This window comes from Salmo salar, chromosome 14, assembly GCF_965601325.2.
Source record: "Salmo salar chromosome 14, fSalSal1, whole genome shotgun sequence".
In the NCBI taxonomy this organism is placed as follows: Eukaryota; Metazoa; Chordata; class Actinopteri; order Salmoniformes; family Salmonidae; genus Salmo; species Salmo salar.
Genome location: NC_138304.1, coordinates 88,751,278 through 88,764,517, shown reverse-complemented (window position 1 = coordinate 88,764,517; position 13,240 = coordinate 88,751,278). Strand labels below are relative to the sequence as shown.

At 42.6% G+C, this 13,240-nt stretch overlaps 1 protein-coding gene across 1 annotated transcript in view; it reads left to right on the top strand.

The window, feature by feature from the left end:
* trpn1 (transient receptor potential cation channel, subfamily N, member 1) overlaps window positions 1–13,240 on the top strand; it is a 44,283-nt gene that overhangs the window by 17,705 nt on the left and 13,338 nt on the right. The window contains exons 20-24 of the mRNA XM_014142698.3: window positions 3,943–4,044; window positions 4,279–4,377; window positions 4,482–4,631; window positions 4,886–4,993; window positions 11,025–11,222. Coding sequence (XP_013998173.3) covers window positions 3,943–4,044; window positions 4,279–4,377; window positions 4,482–4,631; window positions 4,886–4,993; window positions 11,025–11,222 — 657 coding nt within the window. The remainder of the gene's footprint in view (window positions 1–3,942; window positions 4,045–4,278; window positions 4,378–4,481; window positions 4,632–4,885; window positions 4,994–11,024; window positions 11,223–13,240) is intronic.

Below are 13,240 nucleotides of genomic sequence, written 5' to 3'. Positions count from 1 at the left end.
AAATGTAACATGGAAACAGAACAATAGAGAATGACAATGTTATAGAATAACACAATAATTACACATAGTGCTGCTCTATTTTTTGTTGTTGTTTTTTTACCTTTATTTATACAGGTTTTTCTCATTGAGATAACATCTCTTTTCCAAGAGAGACCTGGTCCAATAGCAGCAGGGGGAACAACATTTCAGACAAAACAACTTGCATACACTAACACAACATTAAACAAAACACATACAGTACAACAAAAACATTTTACGTAAAAAACACAAAAGTCTTGACTAAAACAGCTGTCCTAAAAATAATTACACTCTTCTATGATATATACATCGATCAAGTATTTAAACTCCACCAACAAAACTAGATCATCAAATTTTTAAATGTTCAGAAGAGAATTCTAGGACCACAGAGCTAAGTAACTAAAACTACCATGACCTGTCCTAATTTTTGGTACTGTTAGAAGCAAATGAGAATGGGACCGTAATTTATATTTATTTACCGACCTGACTAAAAAAGAGAAAGAGATAAAATGGCATTTTACCCAATATGGCCTTATAAATCAGTGTACAGTCGTGGCCAAAAGTTTTGAGAATGACACAAATTTTAATTTCCACAAGTTTGCTGCTTCAGTGTCTTTAGATATTTTTGTCTGATGTTACTATGGAATACTGAAGTATAATTACAAGCATTTCATAAGTGTCAAAGGCTTTTATTGACAATTACATGAAGTTGATGCAAAGAGTCAATATTTGCATTGTTGACCCTTCTTTTTCAAGACCTCTGCAATCCGCCCTGGCATACTGTCAATTAACTTCTGGGCCACATCCTGACTGATGGCAGCCCATTCTTGCATAATCAATGCTTAGAGTTTGTCAGAATTTGTGGGTTTTTGTTTGTCCACCCACCTCTTGAGGATTGACCACAAGTTCTCAATGGGATTAAGGTCTGGGGAGTTTCATGGTCTTGGACCCAAAATATTGATGTTTTGTTCCCCGAGCCACTTAGTTATCACTTTTTCCTTATGGCAAGGTGCTCCATCATGCTGGAAAAGGCATTGTTCGTCACCAAACTGTTCCTGTATGGTTGGGAGAAGTTGCTCTCGGAGGATGTGTTGGTACCATTCTTTATTCATGGCTGTGTTCTTAGGCAAAATTGTGAGTGAGCCCACTCCCTTGGCTGAGAAGCAACCCCACACATGAATGGTCTCAGGATGCTTTACTGTTGGCATGACACAGGACTGATGGTAGTGCTCACCTTGTCTTCTCCGGATACCCCAAACTATCGGAAAGGGGATTCATAAGAGAAAATAACTTTACCCCAGTCCTCAGCAGTTCAATCCCTGTACCTTTTGCAGAATATCAGTCTGTCCCCGATGTTTTTCCTGGAGAGAAGTGGCTTCTTTGCTGCCCTTCTTGACACCAGGCCATCCTCCAAAAGTCTTTGCCTCACTGTGCGTGCAGATGCACTCACACATGCCTTCTGCCATTCCTGAGCAAGCTCTGTACTGGTGGTGCCCCGATCCTGCAGCTGAATCAACGTTAGGAGACATCCTGGCGCTTGCTGGACTTTCTTGGGCACCCTGAAGCCTTCTTCACAACATTTGAACCGCTCTCCTTGAAGTTCTTGATGATCCGATAAATGGTTGATTTAAGTGCAATCTTACTGGCAGCAATATCCTTGCCTGTGAAGCCCTTTTTGTGCAAAGCAATGATGACGGCACGTGTTTCCTTGCAGGTAGCCATGGTTGACAGAGGAAGAACAATGATTCCAAGCACCACCCTCCTTTTGAAGCTTCCAGTCTGTTATTCGAACTCAATCAGCATGACAGAGTGATCTCCAGCCTTGTCCTCGTCAACACTCACACCTGTGTTAATGAGAGAATCACTGACATGATGTCAGCTGGTCCTTTTGTGGCAGGGCTGAAATGCAGTGGAATTTTTTTTGGGGGGGGGATTCAGTTCAATTGCATGGCAAAGAGGGACTTTGCAATAAATTGCAATTCATCTGATCACTCTTCATAACATTCTGGAGTATATGCAAATTGCCATCATACAAACTGAGGTAGCAGACTTTGTGAAAATTAATATTTGTGTCATTCTCAACTTTTGGCCACGACTGTATACCAGTGTTTCACCCTACGCAAGGTCAATGACGACCAGCCAACAGCGCTGTAGAGATCAAAATGATGTGTTATACGTTTTGATTTGTAATGAACCTGAGGGCTGCATGATACACTGAATCAAGTGGTCTCAGGGTAGTGGTTGAGCCCTGCATATATATAACATCACTAAAATCTAATTCCGCACATAATGTACATCGTACCAGTACCTTCCTGGCCTCAAAAGAAAAACAAGCCTTATGCCGGTAATAAAAACTATTCTCAGCTTGAGCTTCCTTGCTCTATAGTATGTCCAGCCAATGTAGCAATGACATGATTAGTAACATGCCTGGCATTTGAAAATACCATGCATTTTGTTTTACCCGAATTTAGAACCAGCTTTAAATCATACAGATTCTGTTGTATGATGTTAAATGCTCTTTGGGCATTTTCAAAAGCTAAAGCTAAACTACTACCACTTGAATAAAGAACAGTATCATCTGCATAAAAATGAACATCCGCTGTTTCAATAAGATCCCCAATGTTGTTGATATACAAAATTAACAACAGTGGGCCCAAAATAGAACCTTGCGGAACACTTGAGCACACCTCTTTGGACTCAGATTTACAACCATCCGCCATTACACATTGTGTAGGATTTGATAGGTAATTTATAAACCAATCTAGAGCATGACCAGTAATTCCACAACATGTTCTTGTCTGAAATGGAACATAGTACTGTAACGGTGTATGAATTATAATATGAATGGCCTGGCTGGCCATAGAAAGGAAAGGAAGGTGACAGAGAAAATATTCCCTTATTGATGCGCAATGAATCGGCTGAAAAGATTTGGCATGGGCCCTCGGATCCTCAAAAGGTTCTACAGCTGCACCATCGAAGATCTTGTTATGGCAAATGCTTGTTATGGCAAATGCACCGCCCTCAAGCGCAAAGCGTTACAGAGGGTGGTGCGGATGGCCCAGTAACTCACTGGAGAGTGATGGTGTCCTGCATCAGATGACTTGGCCTCTACAATCCCCCGACCTCAACCAAATTGAGATGGTTTGGGATATGTCAAACCGCAGATTGAAGGAAAAGCAGCCAACAAGTGCTCAGCGTATGTGGGAACTCCTTCAAGACTGTTGGAAAAAAAGCTGGTTGAGAGAATGCCAAGAGTGTGCAAAGCTGTCATCAGGGCAAAGGGTAGCTACTTTGAAGAATCTCAAATATAAAATATATTTTGATTTATTTAACACTTTTTTGGATACTACATGATTCCATTTGTGTTATTTCATAGTTTTAATGTCTTCACTATTACATTGGTCTGGTACTGGTACTCCCTGTAACAGCAGCACATTGATCTGGTACTGGTACTACCTGTAATAGCAGCACATTGATCTGGTACTGGTACTCCCTGTAACAGCAGCACATTGATCTGGTACTGGTACTCCCTGTAACAGCAGCACATTGATCTGATACTGGTACTCCCTGTAATAGCAGGACATTGATCTGGTACTGGTACTCCCTGTAATAGCAGGACATTGATCTGGTACTGGTACTCCCTGTAATAGCAGGACATTGATCTGGTACTGGTACTCCCTGTTTATAGCTCTATTCTTGTGTATTTCATTCCTCTTGTGTTACTATGTATATTTTCTGTATTTTTTAAACTCTGCATTGTTGGGAAGTAAGAATTTCACCTTAAAGTCTACACCTGTTGTATTCGGCACATGTGACAAATAGAATTTGATTTGATGTGATAATCAAAGGGATAAGGGGTGATTGATAAGCTTAGTCACCAGCTTGACTGTTTTATCCATTCTGTCCACTTTCCTTCATCCCCAGACCAATGGCTCCTGTCCTCTGCACCTGGCGTCTGCTGGGGGACACACCGAGGTGGTGAAGGTCCTCCTGGAGGCTGGGGCGTCTGTAGCTGAAGAGGACGCAGTGAGTGATGGAGAGAACACACAGCCTCACCTGGGGGGGACTGACCAAAGACTGACCACAGACTGACCAGAAATTATGCACTGTTACTGACTGTAGCTACATTTATTCAATTCATTTTTAGGGTGTCATACAAAACCCAGTCTACAGTAAAGAATAGCTCAGCAGAGATTGATTCATTCAAAAGTAGCTCAGATCAATTCATTCAAAAGCTCATTAACTTTCTCATCTTCCCAGGAAGGGATGACAGCCATTCACTTGGCAGCCAAGAACGGTCACACACACATCATGGACGTGCTGAAGGGAAGCCTCTCCTTTAAGATCACCAGCTCCAAGGTATCTGTCCCTACTCTTAAAACTAGAAAATGTTAACTACCTTATATACTGTAGTAGATACATTTGTTTAGGTATGTTGATTTAATGTGTAACTATGATCCCAGACAGGGTTGACTGCGTTGCATGTAGCAGCCCGTTTTGGTCAGGTGGACTTTGTCAGAGAGATCCTTACCAAGGTGCCGGCCACCATGCGCAGTGGCATCCCAAACAGCAACAGTGGGGAGGGAATACCAGTGCAGCAGCCCCCTTCAGAGGTAGGTAACTTTATAGTGCCAACCCCACAACTCACTTATGACCAGAAAATCAACAGTCTTCCCCCATGAATAAAAGAGTCCTTCATAAAAAGTCCTTCATTGTGTGTGTGTGTGTGTGTGTGTGTGTGTGTGTGTGTGTGTGTGGTGTGTGTGTGTGTGTGTGTGTGTGTGTGTGTGTGTGTGTGTGTGTGTGTGTGTGTGTGTGTGTGTGTGTGTGTGTGTGTGTGGGGGGGGGGGGGGGGGGGGGGCTCCAGTCAGGATACACTCCCCTGCACCTGGCTGCCCAGTCTGGCCATGAGAGTGTGGTGAGGATGCTGCTCAACTCCCCTGGTGTACAGGCAGACAAAGTGACAGACATACAGGTAAGCTTTTTTTCGTGTGTGTGCGCATGCGCGTAAGTGAATATGTGTAACGTTCGTCGTTATGGGTAGACCAAGGCGCAGCGTGAGTTGGGTTCATCATAATTTTATTTAAGGTGAACCAGAAAAAAACAATAAACAACACAACGAACGAAAAGTCTTGCAGGCTTCTAACAGCTATACAAAAACAAGATCCCACAACTGAAGGTGGGAAAAAGGGCTGCCTAAGTATGATTCCCAATCAGAGACAACGATAGACAGCTGCCTCTGATTGGAAACCATACTAGGCCAAACACAAAGAAATAGAAAACATAGAATAGAACATAGAAATACAAAATCTAGAATGCCCACCCAAATCACACCCTGACCTAACCAAAATAGAGAAATAAAAGTGCTCTCTATGGTCAGGGTGTGACAATATGTGTGAATATAGCAATGCGCAAGCCCCGCTCACCTGAGGATCTGTCTTTTTCAGGCATCAATTTCCTGTGTTTGAGGGGTGCAAAATCCACTAACCTTTTACTGCAGTGTGCTAAATCAGGGTCACACAGAGTGTTTCTTGGTAGTCTTAAACAAATCTACATTGAACAAAAGTTTACACCTCACACACATGGTTATGGGCTTAAAAATTATATATAGATATAGAGCTGAAATATACACAAGTTTTAGTTTGCATCCCAATACTTTATGTAAATCACAGAAAATTAAAATACAGGATTTTCTGAAAAAAAATAACAAAAGAAAAGTGTTTTAATTGAATTATGAAAAATATTAATAACATTCCTCCCATGAGGCCACTAGAGGGCACTTTGGTCATTTGACTGCAGGACTGGGCATCTCGCTGGGTTGATTGCTTTCCTTTTACTCTTCATACCTTTGCCTGTTGGTTTTTACCGTTAACGTTACGACCGCAGTGTCAAACACGTGTCAAACACATTCTGGTAATGGCTGAAATGGGCCAATGGAATACATTGTCTTTCTGTTGCATCTATAAGAACGCTAAACCTTCATCTGGGATTTAACGCATCATCTCGGCACTTACATCACAAGAAAGAAAAGAATTGTGGAATACATTTTTTGTGGAATTTAAAAAAGTAATAATTTCATACAGTTGAAATGTTTACAAATTAGATGCACTAAAATGAAAGTAACTTCCAAAAATGAACACTTGGATTATAGTGATATTATATCTGATCTCACAAACAATGTAAAGGATGTATAGATAGGTGTAATCTAGACCCAAGCCTGTTGATTTTTAATCTGAGGGTATCCTGCTATTGACACACTTGTTGAATTATGCAACAGAACGTGACAACAACAGTAATTCATTAATGAGGCAGTCTAGACAGAGCAGGTGAGTACAGGTAGACCTAGACAGAGCAGGTGAGTACAGGTAGGCCTAGACAGAGCAGGTGAGTACAGGTAGGCCTAGACAGAGCAGGTGAGTACAGGTAGACCTAGACAGAGCAGGTGACTACAGGTAGACCTAGACATAGCAGGTGAGTACAGGTAGGCCTAGACAGAGCAGGTGAGTACAGGTAGACAACCTAGACAGAGCAGGTGAGTACAGGTAGACAACCTAGACAGAGCAGGTGAGTACAGGTAGGCCTAGACAGAGCAGGTGAGTACAGGTAGACCTAGACAGAGCAGGTAAGTACAGGTAGACCTAGACAGAGCAGGTGTCTACAGGTAGACCTAGACAGAGCAGGTGACTACAGGTAGACCTAGACAGAGCAGGTAAGTACAGGTAGACCTAGACAGAGCAGGTGTCTACAGGTAGACCTAGACAGAGCAGGTGAGTACAGGTAGACCTAGACAGAGCAGGTGAGTACAGGTAGACCTAGACAGAGCAGGTGAGTACAGGTAGGCCTAGACAGAGCAGGTGAGTACAGGTAGACAACCTAGACAGAGCAGGTGAGTACAGGTAGACAACCTAGACAGAGCAGGTGAGTACAGGTAGACTTAGACAGAGCAGGTGAGTACAGGTAGACCTAGACAGAGCAGGTGACTACAGATAGACCTAGACAGAGCAGGTGGGTACAGGTAGGCATAGACAGAGCAGGTGAGTACAGGTAGACCTAGACAGAGCAGGTGAGTACAGGTAGACCTAGACAGAGCAGGTGAGTACAGGTAGACCTAGACAGAGCAGGTGAGTACAGGTAGACCTAGACAGAGCAGGTGAGTACAGGTAGACCTAGACAGAGCAGGTGAGTACAGGTAGACCTAGACAGAGCAGGTGAGTACAGGTAGACCTAGACAGAGCAGGTGAGTACAGGTAGACCTAGACAGAGCAGGTGAGTACAGGTAGACCTAGACAGAGCAGGTGAGTACAGGTAGACCTAGACAGAGACAGTTTTTCATGGTTGCGGCCCTGTTCAATCGCTTTATGTTAATGTATTAATATATGCAAATACCCCCAGTGTATTTATGCAAATTATGCATATATCAATTTCTTCAGTTTAACACAAAATAAATAAAAATACCTGATACCATTAGAAAATGTATATATGAGTGAATTATAAGAATTACAATATATATTATAGGAAAACTAATTGAATACCTGAATTACCACCAACATCCCTGAACTCTTTGTCTGTGGCAGTAAAATGTTTTAGGTGCTATAATTGTTTTAAAAACCTTTTAACAATTGTGATGGCCCCCCAAGTGGCACAGTGGTCGCACGACTCTCGACTCTCGACCTTCGCATCTCCCGAGTCCGTACGGGAGTTGCAGCCATGAGACAAGACTGTAACTACCAATTGGATACCATGAAATTGGGGAGAAAAGGGGTAAAAGTAAACACAAAAAAATATATATATATAAATAAACAATTGTGATGACCATTGCTAGTGCATTCGGAAATTATTCAGACCCCTTGACTTTTTCTACATTTAGTTACGTTACAGCCTTCTTCTAAAATGGATTACATTTTTTTTAAACTCATCAATTTACACACAATACCCCATAATGACAAAGCAAAAAATGTTTTTATTTTAGCAAATGTATTAAAATAAAAAACAGAAGTATCTTATTTACATAAGTATTCAGACCCTTTGCTATGAGACTCAAAATTGCGTTTAGGTGCATCCTGTTTCCATTGATCATCCTTGATATGTTTCTACAACTTGATTGGAGTCCACCTGTGGGAAATAAAATATATTGGACATGATTTGGAAAGGCACACACCTGTCTATATAAGGTCTCACAGTTGACAGTGCATGTCAAAGCAAAAACCAAGCCATGAGGTCAAAGGAATTGTCCGTAGAGCACCGAGGCAGGATTGTGTCGAGGTACAGATCTGGAGAAGGGTACCAAAAAATGTCTGCAGCATTGAATGTCCCCAAGAACACAGTGGCCTCCATCATTCTTAAATGGAAGAAATTTGGAACCACCAAGACTCTTCCAAGAGCTGGCCACCTGGCCAAACTGAGCAACCGGGGGAGAAAGGCCTTGGTCAGGGAGGTGACCAAGAACCTGATGGCCACTCTGACAAAGCTCCAGAGTTCCTCTGTGGAGATGGCAGAAACTTCCAGAAGGACAACCATCTCTGCAGCACTCCACCAATCAGGCCTTTATGGTAGAGTGGCCAGACGGAAGCCACTCCTCAGTAAAAGGCACATTACAGCCCACTTAGAGTTTGCCAAAAGGTACCTAAAGGACTGTCAGACCATGAGAAACAAGATTCTCTGGTCTGATGAAACCGAGATTGAACTCTTTGGCCTGAATGCCAAGCATCATGTCTGGAAGAAGCATGGTTGTGGCAGCATCATGCTGTGGGGATGTTTTTCAGCGGCAGGGACTGGGAGACTAGTCAGGATCGAGGGGAAAAATGAACAGAGCAAAGTACAGAGAGATCCTTGATGAAAACCTGCTCTAGAGCACTCAGGACCTCAGACTGGGACTAAGGTTCACCTTCCAACAGTACAAGGACTCTAAGCACACAGCCAAGACAACAAAGGAATGGTTTCAGGACAAGTCTCTGAATGTCCTTGAGTGGTCCAGCCAGAGCCCGGACTTGAACCTGATCGAACATCTCTGGAGAGACCTGAAAATATCTGATCAGTGACACTCCCCATCCAACCTAACAGAGCTTGAGATGATCTGCAGAGAAGAATGGAAGAAACTCCCCAAATACAGGTGTGCCAAGCCTGTAGCGTCATACCCAAGAAGACTTGAAGGCTGTAATCGCTGCCAAAGGTGCTTCAGCAAAGTACTGAGTAAAGGGTCTGAATACTTATGTAAATGTGATATTTCAGTGTTTTAGGTTTAATAAATTAGCAAAAAAATATATATATATGTTTTTGTTTTGTCATTATGGGCTATTGTGTGTAGATTGATGAGGAATAAAAACAATGTAATCCATTTTAGAATAAGGCTGTAAGGTAACAAAATGTTGGAAAAATCAAGGGGTCTGAATACTTTCTCAATGCATTTTACATGAGTGTATTGTCGTGTCTTTGGGGTACCATTAAACTGAAGACATGTTTATCAATTAACTCCCTGTAATTATTATCACGCGATCAAACTGATTCATCGTTTAATTGTAATTAACTAGGAGATCGGGGCACCAAGGAAAATAGTCAGATTACAAAGTTATAATTTTCCTATATTATAACATTATATATTATATTCTATCATAGTATAGGCCGATTATCTTCTGGTTTAAATGGTGTATTTTACCTCGCGTCCAGTCTCATTCCAAACGTCGTAAATTGTTGCATCTGCACGAACCCAGTCTTTACTAAGAGTCATCCATACATCAATTGTCTTAAAATCATTTATTTACTAAACTAATTAATTCACAGAAAGTATACAAACAGTAATTATCATCACAAAGAATTGGTAGAGTAATGTGCCCTAGTGGTCTAAAACAGGCATGGCTGGTCTGTTAGACAATGGGTCATAAACGGTCAGCTGAGGAGGTACACAGAGTTCATTAATATTAACAATTGACAATTGAACGCTCACTCATTCGGGAACAATTGCAATCAATATATATTTACGCTCAGTGTGTCGTCGGGATCCTTGTTGGAGCGTCGTTCTGTTGAAGAGTTCTCTCTCTCTCTCTCTCTCTCTCTCTCTCGGTTAGAATGGATCTTTCAAAGCGACATTCATTAATGTCGTCATAGAATGGATGTTTCGTTGGTCTTCGCGTTCAATGATATAATTTACTTAGCTGCAGACTAATAATTAATATCAAAGACTTGTTCTTATTCTGTCGGTATCAATAGTCTAAAAGTTAACCACGTGGTATGGTTCACTTTCAGTAGATGGGTTGGATGGTCAAACCTATTGGCCAACTCATCAATTGAGTGGAGGCCTGGTCTGGAGAAATGTAAATCAGGGTATAGTTTTATAGTGACCATAGGACAGGCTTGTCAAATGACGCCTGGTCCTGTCTGTGTACCTGGGGGCGTGCCGATGACTGAGTTAAGCTTGGTACAGAAATATAATTATATCACATTAACATCAGTACATAGCATCTCAATGTATTACAAATAGCTTTATCCTTATTAATACATTCTATACAACCATGTGATGCAAGTCTCATCTCTGAGGCTATTATATAAACCGTTTTATGGTGATATGGCTATATTGTCTCTTCTGAGTATCACAAAATTGTACCAAGCGGACCAGTTCGTAGCTGGATTCTTCACCAATCTTCCATACCTTCTCCAGAACACAAATGTTGCTTGGCTCCCCAATTCTGTGAGTTGGAAGAATTTCCTGTGTCTCTCTATGGGCCATGTGGCAAGAGATTCTCCTCTTAGAGTTTTTACAACCCTTTCACACAGGGCCTGGGTGGGGGAAGGTAGGTTGGGGGATGGTGCAAAGGGGGGAGGGGGTCAGCTGTCCTCCCTGTACTCAAAGAGGCCAACGTCATGACAGTATGCATTTTGTGCAAGGGTTTATGTGTAAATGTTTGTGTGCATGTGCGCGTTTTGCAAGCTTGTGTGTGAGCATATGTGTACGGTATATATGTGTGGGGATCTGTCAGACTGACCGTCCTCCTGTCCCTCCCCCTTCTCCTCAGGGCTCCACCCCCCTTCACCTGGCGGCCCAGAGTGGTCACATGTCTGTGGTGGGGCTGCTGCTGAGCCGCTCCAGCTCTCTGCTGCACCTGAGGGACAAGCAGGGCCGCACCTGTCTGCACCTGGCTGCCGCCAGCGGCCACGTGGCCATGGTCAGAGTGCTGCTGGGCCAGGGAGCCGAGATCAACCACACCGAAGAGGTAAGACTGACCTGGAGATGGAGATGTTATGGGGAGAATATGTGGATGTTATAGAACCATTATGGGGAGAGTATGAGGATGTTATGGAAACATTATGGGGAGAGTATGAGGATGTTATGGAAACATTATGGGGAGAGTATGAGGATGTTATGAGGATGTAAGGGGATGTTATGTAAACATTATGGAGAGAGTATGAAGATGTAAGGGGATGTTATGGAAACAGTATGGGGAACGTATGGGGATGTTATGAGGAGAGTATGAGGATGTTATGGAAACATTATGGGGAGAGTATGAGGATGTTATGGAAACGTTAAAGGGAGAGTATGAGGATGTAAGGGGATGTTATGGAAACATTATGGGGAGAGTATGAGAATGTTATGGAAACATTATGTGGAGAGTATGAGGATGTTATGGAAACATTATGGGGAGAGTATGAGGATGTTATGGAAACGTTAAAGGGAGAGTATGAGGATGTAAGGGGATGTTATGGAAACATTATGGGGAGAGTATGAGGATGTAAGGGGATGTTATGGAAACATTATGGAGAGAGTATGAGGATGTTATGGAAACATTATGGGAGAGTATGAGGATGTAAGAGGATGTTATGGAAACGTTATGGGGAGAGTATGAGAATGTTATGGAAACATTATGGGGAGAATATGAGGATGTTATGGAAACATTATGGGGAGAGTATGAGGATGTAAGGGGATGTTATGGAAACATTATGGAGAGAGTATGAGGATGTTATAGAAACATTATGGGGAGAGTATGAGGATGTTATGGAAACATTATGGGGAGAGTATGAGGATGTTATGGAAACATTAAAGGGAGAGTATGAGGATGTAAGGGGATGTTATGGAAACGTTATGGGGAGAGTATGAGGATGTTATGAGGATGTAAGGGAATGTTATGGAAACATTATGGGGAGAGTATAGGGATGTTATGAGGATGTAAGGGGATTTTATGGAAACATTATGGGGAGAGTATGGGGGTATAAGGGGATATTATGGAAACATTATGGGTAAAGTATTGGGATGTTATGGGGAGAGTATGAGGATGTTATGGAAACATTATGGGGAGAGTATGAGGATGTAAGGGGATGTTATGGAAACGTTATGGGAAGAGTATGAGGATGTAAGGGGATGTTACGGAAACATTATGGGGAGAGTATGAGGATGATATGAGGATATAAGGGAATGTTATGGAAACATTATGGGGAGAGTATAGGGATGTTATGAGGATGTAAGTGTCACGGGCAGGGGGTGTTTGTTTAGGGTGTTTCGGGGTGTTTTGTTTAATGTTCTATGTTAGTGTAATTCTATGTTCACTCTATTTGTTATATTTCTATGCGTAGTTTATTGGGTTGCCCTTCAATTGGAGGCAGCTGTTCCTCGTTGCCTCTAATTGAAGGTCCTATTTAATAGAGGTGTTTTTGTGATGGGATTTGTGCGTAGTTGTTTCTCTGTATAGTCATTTTGTCCTTACTAGACTGTTTTTTCGTCGTTGTTTTGTTTAAGTGTTTTATATCACGTTTCTTTATATATAAAGAAGAAGATGAGCACTTACATTCCCGCTGCGTTTTGGTCCACTCCATACGACGAACGTGACAGAACTACCCACCACCAACGGACCAAGCAGCGGAGGATGGAGCAGCAAAGGTATTTGGAATCGTGGACATGGGAGGAAATTTTGGACGGGGCAGGACCTTGGCACCAGGCTGGGGAGTACCGGCGACCTAAGGAGGAGCTGGAGGCAGCCAAGGCGGAGCGGCGTCATTATGAGGCATTATACGCACAGATTGGCAAGTGTGAGAGGCAGCCCCAATAAATGTTTTGGGGGGGCACACGGGAAGAGTGGCTAGGTCAGGTGATAGACCTAAGCCAACTCCCCGTGCTTATTATGGGGAGCAGCGGATCAAGAGAGCACCATGCTATGCGGATGTGCGCACGATCTCGCCCATGCGCACGCACAGTCCGGTGCGAGCGATCCCAGCCCCTCGCAAGTGCCGTGCTAGCGGG